Source organism: Tachyglossus aculeatus, chromosome Y4 (assembly GCF_015852505.1).
Source record: "Tachyglossus aculeatus isolate mTacAcu1 chromosome Y4, mTacAcu1.pri, whole genome shotgun sequence".
Classification (NCBI taxonomy): domain Eukaryota; kingdom Metazoa; phylum Chordata; class Mammalia; order Monotremata; family Tachyglossidae; genus Tachyglossus; species Tachyglossus aculeatus.
In genome coordinates this window covers 5,413,696-5,438,634 of record NC_052096.1, presented here as the reverse complement: position 1 = coordinate 5,438,634, position 24,939 = coordinate 5,413,696, and the positions used below count along the sequence as shown (strand labels likewise).

The window sequence follows — 24,939 nt, the reverse complement described above, 5'->3', positions numbered from 1 at the left end:
GGGGCAGGAGGAGGGAGGGGGCATCTTCATTCCCACCCGGAACCCAGGCATCCCACCTCCAGCAGCGTGGCTCAGTGGAAAGAGCCTGGGCTTTGGAGTCAGAGGTCAAGGGTTCAAATCCCGGCTCCGCCAATTGTCAGCTGGGTGCCTTTGGAAGTCGCTTCACTTCTCTGGGCCTCAGTGACCTCATCTGGAAAATGGGGATGACAACTGGGAGCCCCCACCCCCGCCCCGCCGTGGGGCAACCCGATCACCCTGTAACCTCCCCAGCGCTTAGAACAGTGCTTGGCACATACTAAGCGCTTAATAAATGCCGTCATTATTATTATCTGCACGCCCTTAAGTTGGGACTAAACACCAGGCTGGAAGAAATTAAACCTGAAACTCACTTTATTGGCCCAATTCTGCTCCGACCCAAACAGCCAAAATTCATAGCCCCATAATGTGTCTGAATTGCTGAGACAATCCGCCCCCCAACCCCCGCCCCCAACAAGGGGTCTGAAGAGAGAAGTGTCGGGATCTGGGTACGGAGAGGGAGGACCCTTACTCCTCAAGCAAAACCAGGGAGAACTCTTCCCCTTCTTCTTCCTCTTCCTCCTCCTCCAGAAGCTCCCCCGTCGGGTCGACCACTTCCTCCATCACCTGCTCCAGATCCACGTCGTCGCTGGGGGATTTGTTGCTGGGGAGGGGGCTCCCGGGGCCCTTCGGGGCCTCGGCCCTCCTCTCTCTTGAGGCCCCGGCGGAGGCCCGGCCGCTGGAGACCCCACCTCTCCCTTCTGCGGGCAGGCGGGGGGCCTGAACGCTGAAGGCTTTCTTGACACCTGGGGGAGGTGGAGGAGGAGAGGGGGTCCGATAGCTGTGTCTCTGAGGGGTCATTCGGTCAATCGTATTTACGAGCGCTGACTGTGGACAGAGCACTGGACGAAGCGCTTGGGAGAGGACAATAGAACAGACGCGTTCCCTGCCCACAGTGAGCTTCTAGTCTAGCGAGGGAGACAGACATTAACAGAAATAAAGCTATGACGGAGATGGACACAAATGCTGTGGGGCTGCGGAGGGGGATGAATAAAGGGAGCAAGTCAGGGGGACGCGGAAGAGAGTGCGAGAGGAGGAAAGGAGGGCTTAGAGAAGGCCTCTAGGAGATGGGCCTTCAGTAAGACTTTGGAAGGGTGGGGGGCGAAGAGTTTCTTTCCTCCAGGCCCTGAAAGCGGGTGGGGGGCTCCTAAGTCAAGGAAGGTGGGGGCCCAAACACCGTCTATGGAGTCTCCCCACCTCCGTTCCTCCAACACCCCCACCCGAGGCCCTCCCCGCGGACAATCTCCAGGCCCTTCCCCCCGACCACCCCCCGAATCCGGCTCAGATCTTACCCAAAAGGTCAGTTTGACGGTTCCCTCCGCCTCTCTTGCCCGCCGTAGCCTTGGGGGTGGCCGCAGCTTGGACTCCCAGCGGGGGCTTGTAGTTTTTCTTCCCTACAGCTGCACCCCCAAAAACCCAGGACCCGGAAGGAAGTTTGCTGTTTGCCTTGGGGAAGCCAGGGAAGACCCCCGAGCACGCTGACCTCCCCCTGGATCGGCCTTCTCTCTTCCGCTGTGGTTTCCTTTCCCTCTCTGTCTCCACAGTCCCCCTAATCCTGAATGTGCTGCTTGGGCCAAATGTGGGGGGGCCCTGGCCCCTCAGGCCTCGGAAACGCAGAGCCGAGATTTCTTAGAAAAAATTCTTTGAAAAATTAGCAGATGAACTAAGTTTAAAGGCAGGGCCACTGCCCCGCACGCTGACTGTCTGTCCGAGCCAAGGGGACTAGTAAGTGCTTAACAAATGCCATTATTATTATTATTATTATTATTAATAGCCTAGCCCACACAGTTCTGCCAGCCCCTTCACAATCCTCCAGGAACCTCCTCCTCTCTGCCTTGGCTCTTTCCTCTTTCTTTTCTTTCGGGTATTTGTTAAGCACTTCCTCTGTGTCGGGCACTGTACTAAGCGCTGGGGTAGATACAAAGAAAAAGCCCACGTCCCACATGGGGCTCGTGGTCTTAATCCCTGTGTTACCTATGAGGTAACTGAGGCAGAGGGACGTGACTTGCCCAGGGTCACACAACAGACCGGGATGAGAACCCAAGTCCTTCTGACTGCACTAGGCCCCGATGTTTCCTCACCTGAGGAAAGTTCTTGTTTTAATCATTCATTCATTCAATCGTTATTTATTGAGCGCTTACTGTGTGCAGAGCACTGGACTAAGCGCTTGGGTCTCTGCTCCACTCCCTTTCATGTGCCACCCCCTCCCCAACTCACACCTCACCTTGGGCTTTTGGCTCCTTCTTGGGGATCTTGGCCGGCTTGGGCTGAGTCAGGTCCTGAGGACGAGAGGATACAGAGAGTCGTTCGTTCAATCGTACTTATTGAGCGCTTACTGTGTGCAGAGCATTATACTGAGCGCTTGGGAGAGTATAATAGAGCAATAAACGGACACATTCGCTGCCCACAACGGGCTTATAATCTAGAGGGATGTTTTGAGTGCGGGGATGGGAAAGGGGCAGGAATTTCAGGAGGGATGAGGACTAGGAGAGGCCAGGCTTTCAAAGCCACCATTTTGGGACTTTTCAGCTCTGACTGGCAACTCTCAGGGTCTTGTCAGAGATTTGGGGATGGGCAAATCTGGGAGTCCAGCTCAAAAAACCACGGGAGCCATTGCCGCCATCAAATCTGGGGACGAGGCATCTACAAACCCAGCTCTGTTCTGAAGCCACGGTGGCGGAGACTGTTGCTCTTCAGCAAATCCAACCGAGTGTCTAACCTTCTCATGGATAATAATAATGATGATGGTTTTTGTTAAGCGCTTACTATGTGCCGGGCACTGTTCCAAGCGCTGGGTTAGATACATGGCTATCAGATTGTCCTAAATTACCTCTATAAGTGAAGGGGCTGAGGTCGGTCGGGGGAGGAGGGGGCGGCGGCTGTGGGTGGGGAGGGGTCATTCATTAATTCATTCAATCGTATTTATTGAGCACTTACTGTGTGCAGAGCACTGTACTAAGCGCTTGGGAAGTACAAGCTGGCAACATATAGAGATGGTCCCTACCCAACAGCGGGCTCACAGTCTAGAAGGGGGAGACAGACAACAGAACAAAACATTAACAAAATAAAATAAAAAGAATAAATATGGACAAGTAAAATAGAGTAATAAGTACGTACAAACATATATACATATATACAGGTGCTGTGGGGAGGGGAAGGAGGTGGGGTGGGGAGGAGAAGAGGAAAGGGAGAGGAGAGGAGAGGGTCGGAGGGGGAGCAAGGGCGCGGAGCTGGAAATCGAAGCAAAACAGCCGGGAAATCTCTTTTTCTGACAGTTCTTTGGTTCCGAGGCTTGAGGAGGACGCTAATAGGATGGAGGAGGGTGGCAGGGAGGTATAAAAGGATGGGAAAATTGAACCCAAAGGAAAAGGAGACAGGAATTCGACTCTGAAGAAAGGCAAGCTGTGGGGTGGGTGAATTCACGTGGTCGAGGTCTCTGAGAGGAAGGTAATGGACGCCCTGCTCCTCTGAACTACCAAGAACCACCATGAGCAGAAAAGAGAGAGGGGAAGTGGGATGAAGCACGGCCTAGTGGAAAGAACTTGGGCTTGAGAGCCAGAGGACCTGGGTTCTAATTCCGGCTCTGCCACGTGTTTGCTGTGTGACCTCGGGAAAATCACTTACCTTCTCTGGCCTTCGGTTCCCTCATCAGTTAAATGGGGATGAAGACTGTGAGCCCCACGTGGGACGTGGGCTGTCCAGCCTGATTGGCTTGTATCTACCCAGCGCGTAATGCAGTGCCTGGCACATAGTAAGCGCTTAGCAAACACCATAAAAAAATGACAACACGAGGACTAGGGGTCAATTTGGGGACATGCCATTGTGACGGAGGGAAGCAGTCGCCTCCTCTGGAAATTGCTTAACAACCAGTTGGAGCCTCCTGTAGCTCAATTGCGAGCTCAATAAAACTGCCCTTTGCTGAATCTCTCTCAGATGTCCACAGGAGACCTAGAGATTTTTTTTCTAGTGGCATCTGTTAAGCGCTTCCTATGTGCCAGGCATTGTCTGAAGTACGGGGTTAGATATACAAGCTCATCAGGTTGGACACAGCCCATATCCCACATGGGGCTCACAGTCTTAATGCCGTTCATTCATTCAACTGTATTTAATAATAATAATGATGGTATTTGTTAAGCGCTTACTATGTGCAAAGCACCGTTCCAAGCGCTGGGGATACAAGGTGATCAGGTTGTCCTACGTGGGGTTCACAGTCTTAATCCTCCTTTTACAGATGAGGTCACTGAGGCACAGAGAAGTGAAGTGGCTTGCTCGAGGTCACCCAGGTAAGTGGTGGAGCGGGGATTCGAACCCACGACCTCTGACTCCCAAGCCCGGTCTCTTTCCACTGAGCCACGCTGCTTCTCTGAGCCACGTAATGAGCTCTTACTGAGTGCAGAGCCCTGTCCTAAGCGCTTGGGAGAGAACAATATAACAATAAACAGACACAGTCCCACAAAGAGCTTATGGTCTCTTTTACGGATGAGGGAACTGAGGGACGGAGAAGTGAAGTGACCTGCCCAAGATCATACAGAAGGCAAGTGATGAGCCGGAATTAAAACCCAGGTTCTCTGACTCTCGGGCCCGGGCTCTTTCCACCAAGCCATGCCGCTTCTCATTTTTAAATCAGTTAAGGAGGACGTTCTTACTCTTTTCTCTTCCTCTTTGTCTTCCTCCACCTCCGGCTCCTCCTCCTCCTCCTCCATCACGTGAGGTTCGTCCTCCTCCTTTGCTTTGGGGTGCTCATCTAGAGAGAAGGAAATAATAACGGTGGCTTTTATTAAGCGCTTACTATGTGCAAAGCACTGTTCTAAGCGCTGGGAAGGTTACAAGGTGATCAGGTTGTCCCACAGGGGGCTCACAGTCAATCCCCAATTTACAGATGAGGGAACTGAAGAACAGAGAAGTGAAGTGACTTGCCCAGAGTCACACAGCTGACAATTGGCGGGGGTGGGATTTGAACCCATGACCTCTGACTGAAATCCACTCCCGAGGAGCACCTGATCCCCACTCTCTGTCTGTGGTTTATTCTCCGTAATGCACATACCCGCTCCTCCCGCCCTCCCCACTCCCTTTCTCCCCTCGCCCTTCCTACCTTGCTTCCCTTCCTCCTGGGGATCCTGGGCCTCGGTCCTGCTGTAGCGGATGGAGAAGCCAAACAGGCTAATTCGCTCCTAGTCAGGCGGAAAAATCAATCGGTCAAACAATCGATTGTATTTACTGAGCGCTTACTGTGTGCAGAGCACTGAACGAAGCGCTTGGGAGACCACGGTATGACAGAAAAACGGCCCTCTGACAGAAACTGATCCTTCGGATTGGGCGAGGGGCGAGAGGTCAATTCGGGGGGAAGAGTGGCAGGTCTGACTCTAGACTGTCAGCTCGTTACGGGCAGGGAACGTGTCTGCTAATTCTGTTGTATCGTCCTCTCCCAAGAGCTTAGTACAGTGCTCTGCCCATAGTAAGCGCCTAATAAACAGCACTGATTGATTAATTGGAATGACATGACAGGATGAGATACAAAATGGGGGTTACGTAGGCCGCACAAATGTCACCAACACAAGCTTAAAAGGACACTTTAGGGCAATCCAAGCATAGGAACATTTCGACAGAGGTGGACGTCGAGGCTGTGGGTGGCTGGGGTGGTCGACGCAACCGCAGACGGAGGGGTCTGGTGGTTCGGGAAGGAGGAAGAGAGGGAGTTTGGGAGGACAGAGGCACTCTCCCACCTGAACGCCCAGCGGTTCAGCCTCCTGGGCCATCTTCAGGGCCGCTAGCAGCATCTGGCCGCAGGCCTTGTTCTGAGTCGTTTGCTGCGGGGCGGTAGAGGATAGGGGCGGGTGAGAGGATGGGAAAGGTGTCCGATAAACCCAGTCCCACGAGATCTGTAGGGGACACCGGGGCGGGGGGTGGCAATCACTGCTCCCCACCCCTTCCTCTCCTGACAGCTCCATCTCCCCGGCTCACCCAGGGCTCAGAGACCTCCCTCCCGTGTCGTCTGGAAGGAAACGCCCTCAGAGGCTCCTTCTCCTTCCCTCCCGACACCAGGACCACACAGTCCCATCAGAACCTGTCAAAGGCGCGTGTGCCAGACCAATTCAACTTTCCTCAGGCCTTCCTCCCGGTTTCCCTGGAAGCCCCCTGCCTCATTTCTTTTAAGGCCCCGCTGATCCATCCCCGACCAAGTCGGTGAGGGCGTGGGTTTCCTGCTACTCCGGCCCACTGCCCTGAGTCGGGCAAGGGGCGGAATCGGGGTGTCTCCCCCAAGCCGTGGTCACCCAGTTGGCTGCAGGTGGAGGGAGGGAAACAACCAGGGGCCTCCCATCTTGGAGACACTGGAGCAGGGCAGCTTCCCACCGGGCCTCTCACTGCCCTGCTTCCCTGGGCTCCCCGCCCCACATGGTCCCCCACCACTCCCCAGAGGAGGAGGAGCCCGTGCGATCTTGTGGTCCCCTGGGGCCACTCACCAGGTCAATCTGGTCCAGAGAGAGATCCTGGAAGTTCTTCAGCTTGTGGACAGAAATCCAGGCGCGGGAGGCCACCTCCCCGAGAAATGTCACGTGGTACTTGGACTAAAACGAGGACAGGCGCTCCCGCTGGGGCCAGCCGACCGGCCCCGGCCGCGGCTCGCCCCGGCGGGGGGTTCCTCCACCGACTTCTGCCCGGAAGGAGCCCACCCGACTCCACAGGTCCTCTTCTCCCACCCCTCTCCCCAGCTCGGTCTGTGGCCGGGTGGAAATGCCCAGCCAGGGGTGATGCTTACGGGGGGGAATTTGTCCCTCTGTCTTCCTTGGGTTTGGCGTACCTTTGGGTGTGTTTGCCTACCAGTAGGTCTGTTTTCTCTGCAGAAGTTGTCCTGCCTCTATGAACGTGTGTGTGGGTCTGAGTTTGTGAGTCTGTGGCTTACGTGTGTGAGGAGGACGAGTGGAAAGGGGCGGCCCACTTAGGGAAGGCCCGAAGTCAACTCCGTGTGTGTGCTCTAAGGGGAGAAGGGGTCAGAAGGGGTGGCTAAGGCCTTAAGGTACTGTGTGTATGTGTGGGTAAGTGATGAGGGGTTTGGAAAGGGATGGCTAAGGCCGTAAGGTATTGTGTATGTCTGTGTGTGTGTGTGTGGAATGGAGTTGGGAAAGGGCGGCTAAGTTCATAGGTATTGTGTGTGCATAAGTGAGGAGGGGAGTTGGGAAAGGGCAGTATGACTCTAAAGAACCACATGAACCCAGAAAAACCTCCCCGGCTATCGGGGTCTCCAGCCGCAGGCCACTGGAGAGGAGACTCACGGGCAGGGAGTCCATCGGCAAGTGGAACATGAAATACTCGCCCAGGTCGGGGTCCAGTTCCACCATCCCAGGCCACCTGTGTGAGGGCGAAGGGGAGGGGGACAGGCGGTCCAGTGAACAAGGATTGGAGCTCCACTCCTTTCCAGGCTCCCCCTGACCTGCCCCTGGCCGCGGGGGAGCGTCTCCTGTATCACCAGGGAAAGAGGAGACCCTCAGCCCTCCCCAGCCCCATCCTGGGATGTCCTCCCTGGTCTACCCTCACTCCTTCCTGCTGTAGCTTGGGCCCTCTCCTCCGCAGAGAGGCCTCAGTTGGGTCCGCTCCCCTCAGCCTGCAGCCCCCTGCCTCCCTTCCCCCAGCACCGCTCCTTTGTTAAAAAAAATGGTACTTGTTAAGTTCTTACTGAGTGCCAGGAACTGTACTAAGCGCTCAGGCAGGTACAAGATTATCACTGTCTTAATCCCCATTGTACAGCTGAGGGAATTGAGGCCGCGAGAAGCGAGGCGACTCGCCCAAGGCCACATGGCATACAAGTGGCGGAGTCGGGGTTAGAACCCCGGTCCCTCGACTCCCTAGCCCACGCTCTTCCCACTAGGCCGTGCCTCGTCGCTCCTTGCTCCCCTCTTTCCCTTGGAGACGCAGGGATTTTCCCTACCAGGGGTAGCCACACTGCTTGGCCCAGACGAGGGAGCCCGGAATGTAGGAGGCGTAGACCACGTCGCTCTCAGATCCCGTCCACAACTCCTCGGGGATGTCGCAGCGATTGTACTTCAGGTCTGCGGATGGGGGGAGCAAGGGGGAGAGGGACGCGGTCTGCGGAATTCAGATCTTAAGAGAGAGGGAGGGGGTTCATCTGGAATGGCCAGAGATCGCGCGCCAGACCACCGGACCCCGGGACGCCCGGGGGGGCATCACAAGAGCTGGACCGGCCTGTCGTGGGACGTGGGCCTGCCCGATGCGAGACCAAACTAAATCGGCCCCCCTAACTTTCTCCGGGGCCTCTCCACTGCCCGTTCCCAGCCCATGGGGCCTTGGCTATGTTTTATCGTTATAATGTACTCACCCAAGCGCTCCCATCTTTGCTTATCTCTCCTGTCTCCCTTTTTCCTCAAGTCAGATTTAGTGACTTGTCGGTCCCGTAATTGTTTGATTTGTTAAGCACTTACTATGTACCAGGCACTGTGCAAAGCACTGGGGTTGATACAAGATAATCAGGTCCCGTATGGGGCTCACAGTCTAAATAGGATGGAAAATGGGCATTGAATCCCCATTTTGCAAATGAAGGAACTGAGGTTTAGGGAAGTTCGGTAACTTGCCCAAGGTCACACGGCAGGCAAATGGCAGAGCCAGGACTAGCTGCTTCTCCCATCTCCATCTCCGGATGCAAATATCATCATCATCATCATCAATTGTATTTATTGAGTGCTTACTATGTGCAGAGCACTGTACTAAGCGCTTGGGAAGTACAAATTGGCAACATAGAGAGACAGTCCCTATTCAACAGTGGGCTCACAGTCTAAAAGGGGGAGACGGAGAACAAAACCAAACATACTAACAAAATAAAATAAATAGGATAGATATGGGCAGGGAACGCCACTGTTTGTTGTTGTATTGTTGTATTTTCCAAGCACTTAGTACAGTTTAACCTGTTTACTTGTTTTGTTTTGTTGCCTGTCTCCCCCTTCTATACCGTGAGCCTGTTGTTGGGTAGGGACCGTCTCTATATGCTGCTGATTTGTACTTCCCAAGCGCTTAGTACAGTGCTCTGCACACAGTAAGCGCTTAATAAACACGACTGAATGAATGAATGAATGCTTTGCACACAGTAAGTGCTCAATAAATACGATTCAATGAATGAAAGGACAGAATTCGCTTGAGGCCCCTTGGGAGCTCAGCCCGGTACTAGAAATTACCAAATCGTTTAAATTCATTCAATCATATTTATTGAGCGCTTACCGTGTGCAGAGCACTGTACTAAGCGCTTAAGTAGAGTTTAGAGACAGTTACAGGTACCACGGATCGACAAGTGGAGAGGAAATGCAGGTGATGGAGACGGAGAAAAGTCAAGGATGAACGACGACAAACTCACACACATTAAGGCCTTGTTAAGTGCTTTCCAATGGGCAAAGGACTTGATTCAAGTGCAGGATAGACGAAATAGGTTTTGTCCAAGAGCTGGAGGGACAGAGAGATGGGGGACAGACACAATAGGATAAAAGTAACAGGCTCAAAGGGAGACAAAGTCGAAAACCCAAAAGCTGGGGAATTTTTCCCAAGGAGGGGTGTGAGGTGAGCTTGGCCAGACTGGAGGCTGAGGCTTGGCGGAGAACAGTGGGAGAGGAGGTTAGTACAGGGTCGGGAGAAGGAAAGGGCAGGCACGAAGGCTTGGTAGCCGGAGAGCTCCGAACAGGACATTTGATGGGGGCCAGCGGGCCTAGGTGGAGTAGAGCCCCGGGGCAAGGAGGCCAGGGCAGTGCCATTGGAGGGAGTTGATTGGCGGAAGGCCGGGAAGCTCCCTCATGCAAAGGAAGGAGGAAAAGAGGAAAGCGGCCCCCGTCCCTTTCCAAGACGAAATCTAGAATCCTCGAGGCCTCCGTGAGACCAACCGAGCCACCCCCTTGCCTTGAGGTGAGATGCCCTCCCCACCCCAAACTCTGTGTGGCCGATGTGATCCTCTCTGGATGATATGATTCAGCCCTCCCCTCCCCTCCCAGAGAAGGCAAGCCTTCTCTAAATCCCTCCCGTTGCACCTTAAGCCTGTTTTCTCTCGGGGAGGGAGGTGGAGGGCTGAATGATCACTGAACGATAATCTTTCAGAGACAGAGATACCCGCCCTGTCTCTTTGCTGCCACCACCCTCCACCCCCGAACTTTAGCCTCCTTGCCTCGGGAGCCAGGGGCCCTTCACCCCAGTGACCCCGGAGGCTCTGCCCCATCTCCTGCGGCCTCCGGCTTTTCAGCCCGGGGAGTGTTGGCTTTGGATAGTTGAGTTGCGGGACTCAAGTCTTAAGGCAGAAGCCCCCAGAAACATCCTACTCTATTTACTTATTTATTACTCTATTTATTTATTACTCTATTTATTACTCTATTTATTTATTTATTTTACTTGTACATATCTATTCTATTTATTTTATTTTGTTAATATGTTTTGTTTTGTTCTCTGTTTCCCCCTTCTAGACTGAGAGCCCACTGTTGGGTAGGGACCGTCTCTATATGTTGCCAACTTGTACTTCACAAGCCCTTGGTACAGTGCTCTGCACACAGTAAGCGCTCAATAAATACGATTGATTGATTGATTGATTGATTGATTGACCAGGGCCGTGGGGAGCCCTGAGTGGGGTCAGCTGGTCTCTGAATGATGATGACGATGACACTAGTGATAATAAGAATGGGGACATTTGGTAAGCGCTGCCTATGTGCCAAGCACTGCGCTAAATGCTGGAGTACAATCAGGACAGACCCAGTTCCTGCCCAACATGGGGGCTCCCAGTTAAAAATCCCTCAGGCCCTCCCCTAGCACTTGCCCCCGTCACGCCCCCATCATGCTGCAATGCCGATGGGGAGACCATTACCCCAGCCAGGGGATGTTCCGGGGTCTACAGGCCTTTCGGCCCTGCTGAGAGCTCACCTCCTCCAGGAGGCCTTCCCAGACTGAGCCCCTTCTTTCCTGTCCCCCTCGTCCCCCTCTCCATCCCCCCGTCTTACCTCCTTCCCTTCCCCACAGCACCTGTATATATGTATATATGGTTGTACATATTTATTACTCTATTTATTTATTTATTTATTTTACTTGTACATTTCTAGCCTACTTATTTTATTTTGTTGGTATGTTTGGTTCTGTTCTCTGTCTCCCCCTTTTAGACTGTGAGCCCACTGTTGGGCAGGGACTGTCTCTATGTGATGCCAATTTGTACTTCCCAAGCGCTTAGTACAGTGCTCTGCACATAGTAAGCGCTCAATAAATACGATTGATTGATTGATTGATTGATTGATTTCCTTGGAGGCCTCATCTCCCTCTGCCTCTGCTCTGCCCTCTCTCCCTCTTCCTCCTCTTTGGACTCCTCTCCCTACTCCCTTTCCCTGGGGCTCTGTGGAGTCTAACAGGGAGAAAGAGTCGGGGCAGGGATGGTAAGGAAGGCTGACCGGAGCTGAGGACCACACATCCTAAGAGTTCGGGAACGGAACAGAGGCAGAACATCGAACGACAGCCCCCCCAAGACCCGCCCCCCGACAATGCCCCGGGACTCCCCTCTTCCCCAACCCCTTCCCCCAGCTTCTACCAGAATTCTGGCTGCACTCCCAGTCATCCGGTAGGCCCGAGGGGTCGATATCCCCGAGGAGGCGCCTCCACTTCTCGCAGTTCCGGAAGGAGCATTGGACCCAGGCCACGGAATGACCTGCAGAAGGGGGAGAATCCAAATCAGAGACGTCCGGAAAACCCCTTCCCCGATAGCCTGTCCGGGCCTTCCCTGGCGTCTTCCCTGAGCCCGTGTCCCCTCGCCCCCGGGGGAGACCTTCGGGAAGGTGCTTTCCCAGAATCCTTCAGTCAGGTTAGCTTGGATCCTCATCCCCTGGCTCCCAACCCAACCCGTCGGGTTTTCCATCTGGAGGGGAAGCACTCACTGAAACTCCTTCGCGGTACAAAGTTGGCCACCTCCTGGTTGCTGACTTCGGTGTAGTCCTGATCGGTCTTTTTCGACCGACCCCTCCGGCTGGGCTTATGCTCCGGTTTGGCCGGCGCGGTGCTCCCGTCTTCTAGACGACACAATTTGTAGTTCGGTCCCGAGGGGGTCCGGGGTCCCCGGGGGACACGGAGGGAGGAAAAGACTTCGCCCCGGCCCGCAAGTCTCACGGAGCGTGGTCAATCGATCGATCGCTGCTGGCTACCGACCCCCTTACTGAGCCGTGCAGACACCCTGGGATTTATTGATTTACTTATTTATTGATATTAACGTCTGTCTCCCCCTCTAGACTGTGAGACGCACTTTCTGCCCACAGCGAGCTTAAAATCTAGAGGGGGAGACAGACATTGGCATAAATAAATAATTGCTATATTGTGCTCTCTCAAGAACTTAGTATAGTGCTCTGCACATAGTAAGCGCTCAATAAATACAACTGACCAACTGACCCAAGGAGACGGATGCCACGGAACGGAAATACATTCCAGGGGAGCCCCCTGCGGAAAACCCATTCATCCATTCCAGTGGTCGTTAAGCACTTACGGCACGCCAAGCACTGTACTAAACGCCGGGGCAGACTCAAGCTAACCGGACGGGACACAGTCCGTGGGTCTAAATAGGAGGGAGAACCGTCCTCTAGACTGCAAGCTCATGTGGGCAGGGAATGTCACTGTTTACTGTTGCACTGTACTTTCCCAAGCGCTTAGTACAGTGCTCTGCACACAACCAAGACCCAACAGGACTGTGAGGAGCCAACTGATACCGTTAAGATGCACCTGGACTGTCACTCCCATTCCCCTCCACGAGATTTCTCCAACTCCGGTACCCCAGGCCTGGGCCGGCTTTCATTCATTCATTCATTCAATCGTACTTATTGAGCGCTTACTGTGTGCAGAGCACTGTACTAAGCGCTTGGGAAGTACAAGTTGGCAACATACAGGGACGGTCCCTACCCAACAGCGGGCTCACAGTCTAGAAGGGGGGAGACAGACAACAAAACCAAACATATTAACAAAATAAAATAAATAGAATAAATATGTACAAATAAAATAAATAGAATAATAAATACGTACAAACATATATACACATATGCAGGTGCTGTGGGGAGGGGATGGAGGTAAGGCAGGGGGGATGAGGGGAGGCTTTGACAGCCGCTGGCTCCGGCTTGTCCTTGGAGCAGGTGTGCCTGCTGGTGCTTAGTAAGTGCTCCGCTCATAGTAAGCGCTCAATAAATACAACTGAATGAATGAATGGTGACAGCCATTTTTTTTTTTGTCTCCTTTCCCCAGAATCTTTAGCTCCTCTAGCCTGAGCTGAATTTCAGGTCTGATGAGGGCCAGAGCTCTCTTCCAAGGCGATGTTGCCACACGTGTGTGGTATGGACAGACGTGTACATACGTGCTCGCGTGCACACACACAAACGCATTCCAGCTGCCCAATGAAACCAACTAGATTATACAAACACACTGTGCGGACCCCCAAAAATTCCAGATACCAGGCCAAAGAACAGCCTTTCCCCTGTCCTAAAAGTGGGGACAGGAAGAAGGGTATTTGTTTTTTTCCTATGGTATTTGTTAAATGCTTTCTCTGTGCTAGAGAAGCAGCGTGGCTCAGTGGAAAGAGCCCGGGCTTTGGAGTCAGAGGTCATGGGTTCGAATCCCGACTCCGCCACATGTCTGCTGTGTGACCTTGGTCAAGTCACTTCTCTGAGCCTCAGTTACCTCATCTGTAAAATGGGGATTAAGACTGTGAGCCCCACGTAGGACAACCTGATCACCTTGTATCCCCCCACAGTGCTTAGAACAGTGCTCTGCACATAGTAAGCGCTTAACAAATGTCATTAGTATTATTATTATTACTAAGCGCTAGGGTAGATACCAGCTAATCAGGTTGGACACAGTCCCTGTCCCATGTGGGGCTCACTGTCTTAATTCCCATTTTCCAGATGAGGCAACTGAAGAACTGAAGGGAAGTGAAGAGACTTGCCCAGGAGTCACACGGCAGACAAGTGGGGGAGCCGGGATTAGAACCCAGATCCTTCTGATTCCCAGGCCCGGGCTCTTTCCACTAAGCCACAATGCTTCTCAACATGCTTACGGTCTTCGGGGAACTTGGACTGTAACCCTTCGCTTTCTACCGGGACTGTGCTCGGAGAACAGGGCGAAGTTGGAGCCCCAGGTCGCGGGTGAGCAATATATTAGGGACACAGAAATGAAGTGCTTATAAGGTAAAAGGTCGGGGGAAAGAAATAAAAAATAAAACCGAGCCCCGGGCCCCTAAAGCAATTTCTCTTCTCCTTCTTGAAGAAGCATCACTTGTTTGCAATTCCCTCCTGAGATCAGCTGGCACAGTGGGAAGAGCCCGGGCTTTGGAGTCAGAGGTCACGGGTTCGAGTCCCGGCTCTACCACATCATCATCATCATCAATCGTATTTATCGAGCGCTTACTATGTGCAGAGCACTGTACTAAGCGCTTGGGAAGTACAAATTGGCAACATATGGAGACAGTCCCTACCCAACAGTGGGCTCACAGTCTAAAAGGGGGAGACAGAGAACAAAACCAAATATACTAACAAAATAAAATAAATAGAACAGATATGTACAAGTAAAATAAATAAATAAATAAATAGAGTAATAACATGTCTGCTGTGACCTTGGGCAAGTCACTTCACTTCTCTGAGCCTCAGTTCCCTCATCTGTAAAATGGGGATTAAGACTGTGAGCCCCACGTGGGACAACCTGATCACCATGTATCCCCCTCCCAGCGCTTAGAACAGTGCTTTGCACATAGTCAGCGCTTAACAAATGCCAACATTATTATTATCAGCTGTCAGTGAGTGTATACGAGGGTGTGTGTCTGAATGTACCAGTGTGCATATGTAGGTATATACTCTATTTTACTTGTACATATTTACATATTCTATTTATTTTATTTCGTTAATATGTTTTGTTCTGTTGTCTGTCTCCCCCTTCAAGACTGTGAGTCCGCTGTTGGGTAGGGACCGTCTCTATATGCTGCCAACTTGTACTTCCCAAGCGCTTAGTACAGTGCTCTGCACACAGTACGCGCTCAATAAATACGATTGAATGAATGAATCAGAGGTACCCAAGGGGGCTTTACAGTGATACGGGGATTGCATCCTGAAAAAAAAGACTGAATCTGGGGGATAGGAACCATGTTTCGGAGTGTGAAAGGGAGGTGGGGCAGTGCCTAATGGTTAGAGCCGGGTCTGAGAGTCAGAAGGACCTGGGTTCTAATCCCGGTTCCGCCCCTTGTCTGCTGCGTGACCTTGGGAAAGTCACTTCACGAGAAGCAGCGTGGCTCCGTGGAAAGAGCCCGGGCTTTGGAGTCAGAGGTCATGGGTTCAAATCCCGGCTCCGCCAATCGTCAGCTGGGTGACTCTGGGCAAGTCACTTCTCTGTGCCTCAGTTACCTCATCTGGAAAATGGGGATGAAGTCTGGGAGCTCCCCGTGGGACAACTTGACCACCTTGCAACCTCCCCAGCGCTTATAACAGTGCTTGGCACATAGTAAGCGCTTAATAAATGCCATCATTATTATTATTATTACTTCACTTCTCTGTGCCTCGGTTCCTTTGTCTGTAGAATGGGGATTAAGTCAGTGAGCTCCACGTGGGACAGGGGCTGTGTCCAGCCCAGGTTGCTTGTATCCACCCCGGGGCTTAGTACAGTGTTTGGCATATGGTAAGCGACTAGCAAATACCACAGTTATTATTAATTATTATTACTACTGTGAATAAATCCGAACCCGTGACGGGCGAGGCGAACATGAGCTGAAGAGCTTCTACGCCACCTGGCGGGAGGAGTAAGGGCGAGGGTGGACGAGTCGGGCCCCTTGGTGGACAGATGATATATGTAATATAATATAATATAATATAATAATATAATATAATATGATATAATATAATAATATAATATAATATAATATAATATAATATGATATAATATAATATATAACATAACAATACGCCACCTGGTGGGAGGAGTAAGGGCGAGGGTGGACGAGTCGGGGCCCTTGGTGGACAGATGACATATATAATATAATATAATATAATATAATATAAAGTAATGTAATGTAATATAATATAAAATATAATATATAATATAATAATATAATATAATATAATAATAATGGCATTTGTTAAGCGCTTACTAAATGCAAAGCACTGTTCTAAGCACTGGGGGGACACACAAGGTCACCAGGTTGTCCCACGCGGGGCTCACAGTCTTAATGCCCATTTCACAGATGAGGTCACTGAGGCCCAGAGAATAATAATAAGAATAATGATGGCATTTGTTAAGCGCTTACTCTGTGCAAAGCACTTTTCTAAGCGCTGGAGGGGACACAGGGAGATCAGGTTGTCCCCCAGGGGGCTCACAGTCTTAATCCCCATTTTCCAGATGAGGGAACTGAGGCTCAGAGAAGTGAAGGGACTTGCCCAAAGTCACACAGCCAACAAGTGGCTATGTTGCCAACTTGTACTTCCCAAGTGCTTAGTACAGTGCTCTGCACACAGTAAGGGCTCAATAAATACGATTGACTGATTGATTGAAGTGGCGGAGCCGGAATTAGAACCCATGACCTCTTGGGTCACGTGTCACTTGACTTCTCTGGGCCTCAGTGACCTCATCTGTAAAATGTGGGTGGAGACCGTGAGCGCCACGGGGGACAGGGACTGTGTCCAGTCCGATTTGCCTGTATCCATCCACGCTTAGTACAGTGCCTGGCACGTAGTAAGCGCTTAACACCAGAATTATTATCATTATTACTACGGAATGACTCACCCGTGTCCTTCTTCTTCTCGTCCGAGGAGGCTTGATTGGCTTTTCCTCCTGCGGTCGCAGAGTTCGGCGGCTCCGGCTCAAAGGAGCGCAGGTGGCGGGAGTCTTTGGCTCCCTGGGGGAGGCACGACTCCGGAGGAGGCGGCGTCCTTGGCATCTCTCTGGAAACAGGCGAGAAAATGGGATTTTCAGCATCCTCCGACCACCTGCAGGGCTTGAGGGGTGGCAAGCTGCGGAGGCCAGGCTTCCCAGGCCCTCGCTGAGACCATCCGATAAAATGCTTGATAAGTCAATTACCTATCATCGAGCGCGCTGCGCAGAGCACTGTACTAAGCGCTTGAGTGCCAATACAGCAGAGTTGGTCGACGCGTTCCCTACCCACAACGAGCTCGCGATCCGGAGGAAATAAACTGATGGACCAATTGACACAGCCCCCGCTCTGGCTTCTGAAGAGAAGTATTTATTTAAGTGCTTAGAGCCCGGGCCCGGGAGTTAGAACTGGGTTCTAATCCCGGCTCCGCCACATGTCTGCTGTGTGACACCGGGCAAGTCACTTCACTTCTCTGGGCCTCCGTTACCTCATCAGGAAAATGGGGATTAGGAATGGGAACCCCATGTGGGACGGGGACTGTGTCCAACCTGATTAACTTGTATCTCCCCCAGGGCTTAGAACAGTGCTTGGCACATAGTAAGCACTTAACAAATACCATAATTATTATTATTACTGTCTGCACTACTGCACTGTACTAAGGCTGGGGAAGAGTACCCGGGAGGAATTCGACAAGGACCCCATCAAGTGCTTAGTACAGTGCTCTGGACACAATAAGCGCTCAATAAATACACCTGAATGAATGAATAATCCTTCGAGGGGTTTACAATCTCTGAGCCTGGCAGACCCTCCCCTCACCCTCACAAACCAGGGGTGGCTCCTAATTAATTAACATCTGCCTTATTAGGCACTTATCATGTGCCAAGCACTGTACTAAAAGCAGCGTGGCTCAGTGGAAAGAGCCCGGGCTTTGGAGTCAGAGGTCATGGGTTCAAATTCCGGCTCTGCCAACCGTCAGCTGTATGATTTTGGGCAAGTCACTTCTCTGTGCCTCAGTTACCTCATCTGTAAAATGGGGATTAAGACTGTGAGCCCCCCGTGGGACAACCTGATCACCTTGTAACCTCCCCAGCGCTTAGCACATAGTAAGCATTAAATAAATGCCATTATTATTATTATTATTATTATTATTATTATTATTATTATTATTATTATTACTAAGTGCTAGGGAGAGAGGAGATAATCAGGTTGTCCTGTCACTCATAGGGTTCACAGTCTAAACGAGAGGGAGATAGATGTTAAATCCCCATTTTACAGTTGAAGAAACTGAACCCCTGAGGTGTTTTTTTATGGTATTTGCTAAGTGATTACTACTTATCCCCCCCAGTGCTTAGAACAGTGCTTGGCACATAGTAAGTGCTTAACAAATACCAACATTATTATTATTACGTGCCAAGCACTGTTCTAAGCACTGAGGTAGATACAAGGGAATGGGGTTGGACACAGTCCCTGTCCCACATGGGGCTCCCAATCTTAATCCCCATTTCACACCTGAGGTAACTAAGGTACAGAGAAGTTCAGTGACTTGCCCAAGGTCACACAGCAGACATGTGGCAGAGCCAGGATGAGAACCCGGGTCCTTACAACTCCCAGGCCCGCGCTCTAACCACCACGCTGCAGAGAAGCAGTGTGGCTCAATGGCAAAGAGCCCGGGCTTTGGAGTCAGAGGTCATGGGTTCAAATCCCGGCTCTGCCGATTGTCAGCTGGGTGACTTTGGGCAAGTCACTTAACTTCCCTGTGCCTCAGTTACCTCATCTGTAAAATGGGGATTAAGACTGTGAGCCCCCCGTGGGACAACCTGATCACCTTGTAACCTCCCCAGAGTTTAGAACAGTGCTTTGTACGTAGTAAGCGCTTAATAAATGCCATCATTCATTCATTCATTCATTCATTCAGGCCACGTTGCTTCTTGTTGAAGCACTGAAGTGCTTTGGCCGAGGTCACACAGCGGGCAGGCGCCGGAGCCGGGATTACAACCCCAGGTCCCTGACACCCCTGGCTCTCTCCACTCACTGTTCCTTGATGGAAAGACAGGGTGGCCTAATGGGCCCCGCGCTGACGTCACCGAGGAGATGTTCCAGGCCCCTTCCCTCCATCAAGCCCTCCCCAGTCCCTTCTCTCAGTGGGGAAGTCTCCTTGGAAACCTGATCTTTCTCCCTAAGGAAGATCGAGGATAAGTTTACCTTTAAGCGCTTAGTGCAGTGCTCTGCACACAGTAAGCGCTCAATAAATACGATTGATTGATTGATTTACCTTTCATCATCATCTCCATCACTCCCGGGAGCAGCAGCAGCCTTAGCGGCAGAAGCGGCAATCACCGCCCTCGGTTCTTTGGTCTTCTCAGGGCCTCCCTCGAGCTCTGTGTCCCTCTTGGACGTCTCTGCAATCCACAGAATTTCTCATTATTATTACTCCTACCAATAACAACAACAGTCATCCCTGCTCTTCTGCTTTAATTACTTTAAATATTAAAATAGAAAATCACTGTTCAACCGGTTGACCTCACCACGGTTCATGCAGGAAGAGGGGGTAGCACAAAAAGTGCAGGGGTGAAAACTAAATATAGCGTAAAAAGCCCCCTATTTCCCACGCTTTTAAACAAATGGAAAATCTCCATACGATGAAGGGGGGCATTGGTCCAGTTTTGAGAACGTAACGAAATCCACTTTTACGAGACCACCTAGGCAAGAGGAAACCCCCAAGCTGTACCAGAGTTCACCCCCTCAAAAAAATATACTCCCCGCTGTTCTTTCAGCAAGAGGTTTTACTATAATAGTTCACGGAGAGAGGGTAAAGAAAAATAATCAGACTTGGCTCCTTTTGCCTCTCCCCAAACTCTTGGAACAAGGCAAAACTTCTGCCAAACCCCCCAATATCTGGTAGGAAAAATCCACCTCTGCCACTTCCCCGGGACCCCCCGAGTTTGGACTTTGCTGCTGCCCTCGCCCCCGCTTCAGCCGGAGGAGGCAACGTCCCAGTCTTGCTGAGGGAAGCCTTCTGGTCCTCCCACCCCATCCCAGCCTTACCCAGATATTCCTGCAGGGATGTCTGCAGGACGCTCTGGAAAATCTCCTCAAACTCAGCGTCGCTCAGCCTCTTTTTCTCCTGCAAACAGATGGGGAACGTGGGGGAGAACCCCGAGACTTCTCAACCTCACAGGGAAGCTTCATTCATCGCTTCCCGGAAGGACCGGGACAGAGTTAATGCCGGTTATTAAGTCCCCGCCGTGGGCCAAGCACTGTGCTAAGCACCGGAGTAGATGCCGGGTCGTCAGCTCGGACCCGGTTCCGGCCCCACACGGTGCTCACCGACTTGGTGGTGGGAAAAAACTGGGACGTTATCCCCCGTTTTCCAGATGGGGAAACTGAGGTTTGGAGAGGCCAAGTGACTTGGCCGCAGTCAGCCAGCAGGTGAGGGGTCTGAACCCGGGTTTCCTGATTTCCAGCGCCACGGAGTGGAGGGCACAGAGGGAATCCTGGCTCAATTGTGGATTCCCCTCACTCTATAAGAGGTGAAAAACAGCGCATGGAATAGTGGATAATACGTGGACCTGGGAGTTAGAAGTCTTGGATTCAGAGAAGCAACGTGGCTCAGTGGAAAAAGCAGAGTCAGAGGTCATGGGTTCGAATCCCAGCTCTGTCAATTGTCAGCTGGGTGACTTTGGGCAAGTCACAACTTCTCTGTGCCTCAGTTCCCTCATCTGTAAAATGGAGATTAAAACTGTGAGCCCCCTGTGGGACAACCTGATCACCTTGTAACCTCCCCATTATTATTATTAATCCCAGCTCCATCACTTGTCTGCTGTGTGACCTTGGGCAAGTCACTTCACTCCTCTGTGCCTCAGTTCCCTCATCTGTAAAATGGAGATGAAGATTGTGAGCCCCATGTGGGACGAGGACTGTGTCCAACCTGATTAGCTTGGCTCTACCCCAGGGCTTAATACAGTACCTAGTACATAGTAAGCGCTTAATGAATACTAAAAAAAAGAAACACATTTGCACTCCATGGGTGGCAGAAAAAAAGAATTTATTCCCACCCCACCACTAGGTTCTCGTGGGGTTTGGAGATACTCATGGAATAGGGGTCTGTTCTGAGTTTCACGGAAACGATAGGATTCACTGGTGCGTCCCCAGGTGTGATGGATGTCAAGGAAGCAACGTGGCTTAGTGGATAAAGCCCAGGCCTGCGAATAAGTAGGATTTGGGTTCTAATTCTGGCTCTGCTCCATGCCTGCTGTGTGATCTTTGGCGAGTTACTTCACTTCTCTGGGCCTCAATTCCCTCATCAGTAAAATGGGGATGAAGACTGTAGGCCCCATGTGGGACAGGGACTGTACCCAACCTGATTAGCTGGAATCTACCCCAGCACTTAGAACAGTGCTTGGCACCTAGTAAGTGCTTAATAATAATAATAATAATAATAGTAATAGCATTTGTTAAGCGCTAAGCACTGGGGTATACACGGGTAATCAGGTTGTCCCACATGGGGCTCACACTTTTAATCCCCATTTTACAGATGAGGTAACTGAGGCACAGAGAAATCAAGTGACTTGCCCAAGGTCACGCCACAGACAAATGGTGGAGGCGGGATTAGAGAAGCAGCGTGGCTCAGTGGAAAGAGCCCGGGCTTGGGAGTCAGAGGTCGTGGGTTCTAATCCCGGCTCTGCCACTTCGCTGTGTGACTTTGGGCAAGTCACTTAACTTCTCTGTGCCTCAGTTACCTCATCTGTAAAATGGGGATGAAGACTGTGAGCCCCACGTGGGACAATGACGACCTCGTATCTCCCCCAGCGCTTAGAACAGTGCTTGGCACATAGTAAGCGCTTAACAAATGCCATTATTATTATTATTAGAACCCACATCCTCTGACTCCCAAGCCTGTGCTCTTTCCACTAAGCCGCGCTGCTTAACAAGTACAATAACAATATTTATCTTGTATCTATCCCAGCACTTAGTACAGTGCTTGACACATAGTAAGCGCTTGACAAATACCACCATCATCATCATTATTATTATTAAGGGGGCATACGATCACATGACTGCCCCCGCCGCCCACCCCAGAGTTGGTTCTTGTGTGCAGGGTCTTTGCTGGCTCCCAAACTGGATACAAAGTGGGACACTGAGAACCAGCCAGGGCAGTCCCCCACCCCCGACCACCGTACCTTCACCTTTGGCTCGGCTAGCTTCTTCTCCGGCTTGGCTAGCTTCTTCTCCGGCTCGGCTAGCTTCTTCTCCGGCTCGGCTAGTTTCTCCTCCGGCTCTTTACCGGCCTTCTTCCCCTGGGCCGAGTGCCCGCCCGGGCCCTGGTCCTTGGCCATCTTCCCCTCCTCCTTCTTCTCCGGCTGCCCGGCCCGGGCCCGATCCAAGGCCGCATCCTTCCCGGGAGAGGCATCTCCACGGGGCCCCTCTCGAGGCGGGCCGGGTTGGACCGGGGCCAGGGGTTGGTTTCCCGGCGGTCCGAAGGCCTTCTTCGATCCCTTTCCGCCTCCTGAAACAGAATGGTGTGGCCGTCAGAGGGTTCATTCGTTCAATCAATCGTATTTATTGGGCGCTTACTGTGTGCGGAGCGCCGTGCTAAGCGTTTGGGAGAATACGATATAACAATAAACAGACACATTCCCTGTCCACGGTAAGCTTACAATCTAGACAGGCCGACATGAATATAAATAAATAAATTACAGCTATGTACGTAAGAGCCGTGGGGCTGAGGGACGGGGGAATGAAGAGAGGGAACAAGTCAGGTTTTTGGGGGGCACCCGGCTCCGTGTCCTGAGGGCTTTTCCACCATCGCCACCTCCGATATTAAAGAGGCTGGGTTCAAGGGTCACCTTCTCCGGGGGGGCTTTCCCAGATTGACCCCACCCGCATTTCAGCCTGTAACCCAAACCACCCACCTCGATCCTCTGCAGTCCCCGACGCCCATATCAGCACAATGAAGTGACCAGTGTGGCGATCTTGTCCCTACTCTTAGTCCATCAACTTCTTGCAGGAACGTACCTCCCGGTCTCCCTCCCCATCTTTATATTTCCGACCTTCCATTATCTCTCTGCACCTCTAGTATATACCAATCAATCAGTGGTATTTATTGAGCGCCTACTATGTGCAGAGCACTGTACTGAGCACTTTGGAGAGGATGATATCACAGAATTAGCAGACACGTTCCCTGCCCATAACGACCTTACACCTCAGGGAGAAGCAGCGAGGCCTAGTGGATAAAAGCCTGGGAGTCAAGAGGATGTGGGTTCTAATCCCGGCTCTGCCACTCGTCTGCTGAGCAATCTTGGTTGTCACTTCACTTCTATATCCCTCAGTTACCTCATCTGTAAAATGGGGATGAAGACCGTGAGACCCGGGTGGGACAGGGACTGTGTCCAACCTGATGATCTTGTATCTACCCCAGCATTTAGAACAGTGCTTGACACATAGCAAGCGCTTAACAAATACCATCACTATTATCTAGCGGGGGAGACTGAATTCCATGAGGAATTTATTACCTTTATTTAGATTTTCCTGCCACAGCAAGGGTTCACTGACACAGATACTAATGATTTCTAAATGTCCCATTAGTTACAACGGTCATGTTGCGTGCCATGCTCAGTACCAGTGCTTAGAACAGTGCTTGGCACATAGTAAGCGCTTAACAAATACCATCATTACTATTATAAGCCTTGACAGATGAAAACTCAAAATCTGCTGTAAACTATTTTTTTTCATATTTTAATCTTTTTGCCTTTATTGCATGGTTCTTAGAGGCAACCATCTACATGCTGAATAGCCTCTTTATCTTAACAGTGACTCGAAAAGACTTTTAATCACTTTGTACATTCTGGCTGCTTTGTAACTTAATATTTTTGCTCAAATTGGCAATTAATAAACCGACTGCTGTCATGGGACCTGAATAACAAGAGTTCAAATGGGGACCATCTTATAAGCAGTACAGATGCTTTACTAAATGTTGGGCTTTTAAGGGTTCTAGGCGAGCCCCTTGAGAACAGTGCTTGGCACATAGTAAGCGCTTAACAAATACCATCATCATCGAAAAGGCGCTTTGAGGAAGGGTCATGAGTGTGCACTGAGTTATTCTATGAAGGAATATTAACCCATTTTCAGAAAACAACCCATCAACAAAGATAAAAAATTACAGATTCAATTTTTTAAATGGCATTTGTTAATTGATGGTATTTATTGAGCGCTCACTATGTGCCGAGCACTGTACGCAGCGCTTGGGAGAGCACAACACATTCTTTCACTTATTCAATCATATTTTTAATTTTTAATTTTAATTCTAGACTGTGAGCCCACTGTTGGGTAGGGACTGTCTCTATATGTTGCCAACTTGTACTTCCCAAGTCCTTAGTACAGTGCTCTGCACATAGTAAGCGCTCAATAAATATGATTGATTGATTGATTGAGCACTTACTGTGTGCAGAGCACTGTACTAAGCACTTGAAAAGTACAATACAGCAATAAAGAGAGACAAATCCCTGCCCACAACGGGCTTACAGTCTAGAAAAGGGCTTACTATGTGCCAGGCACTGTGCTAAGCAATGGGATAGATCCAAGATCACCTCCTGATTGTCCCTGCCTTCACTTTTAGGCAATGATTTTTGTCTGTCCGTACTATTAGATTTGTAAGCTGCCGGAGGGCAGTCATTGGGTGTCCTGCTTCTGCTGTACTCTCCTAAGCATTTAATATGGTGCTTCACGCTTAAGCGTCCCATAAATACCACTGATACGATGACTTTTATCGTAATTCCCCAAGACCTAATCCGGTACCCCGCTTCCCGAGGGGGTGAAATACAGTTAATGGTGACCTGGCCCCCTTTTCTGAAGCTCTGAATTGGGCTGTTCTTTGAGGGAAGGTTGGTTTCGACAGTCGGGCTCTAAGCAAGAGGGGAAGAGGGGACGAAGGGGAAAATGAGGGCTCCCCCCAACCAGCCCCCGCCACAATCTGAACCCACCTTTTCTGTTTTTGCTGGTGGTGTCCTTGCTAGCCATGGCACCGG

At 51.1% G+C, this 24,939-nt stretch overlaps 1 protein-coding gene across 2 annotated transcripts; it reads right to left on the bottom strand.

Annotated features, from left to right (window-relative positions):
* Window positions 1–372: 372 nt before the first annotated feature.
* Window positions 373–24,939, bottom strand: ZCWPW1 (zinc finger CW-type and PWWP domain containing 1). 2 transcript variants are annotated; one of them, XM_038768819.1, is made up of 16 exons: window positions 24,895–24,939; window positions 22,096–22,421; window positions 19,961–20,039; window positions 19,188–19,314; window positions 16,828–16,985; window positions 11,967–12,098; window positions 11,624–11,740; window positions 8,000–8,120; window positions 7,347–7,422; window positions 6,537–6,641; window positions 5,799–5,882; window positions 5,168–5,246; window positions 4,722–4,819; window positions 2,300–2,354; window positions 1,368–1,475; window positions 373–821 (listed from the first exon to the last, which is right to left on the bottom strand). In XM_038768819.1, the coding sequence occupies exons 1-16, from the start codon at window positions 24,929–24,931 to the stop codon at window positions 544–546; spliced, it is 1,980 nt and encodes a 659-aa protein (XP_038624747.1). In that variant the 5' UTR covers window positions 24,932–24,939; the 3' UTR covers window positions 373–543. The 2 variants fall into 2 exon arrangements, with proteins under 2 accessions (XP_038624747.1, XP_038624748.1); XM_038768820.1 differs by having other exon boundaries at window positions 11,967–12,095.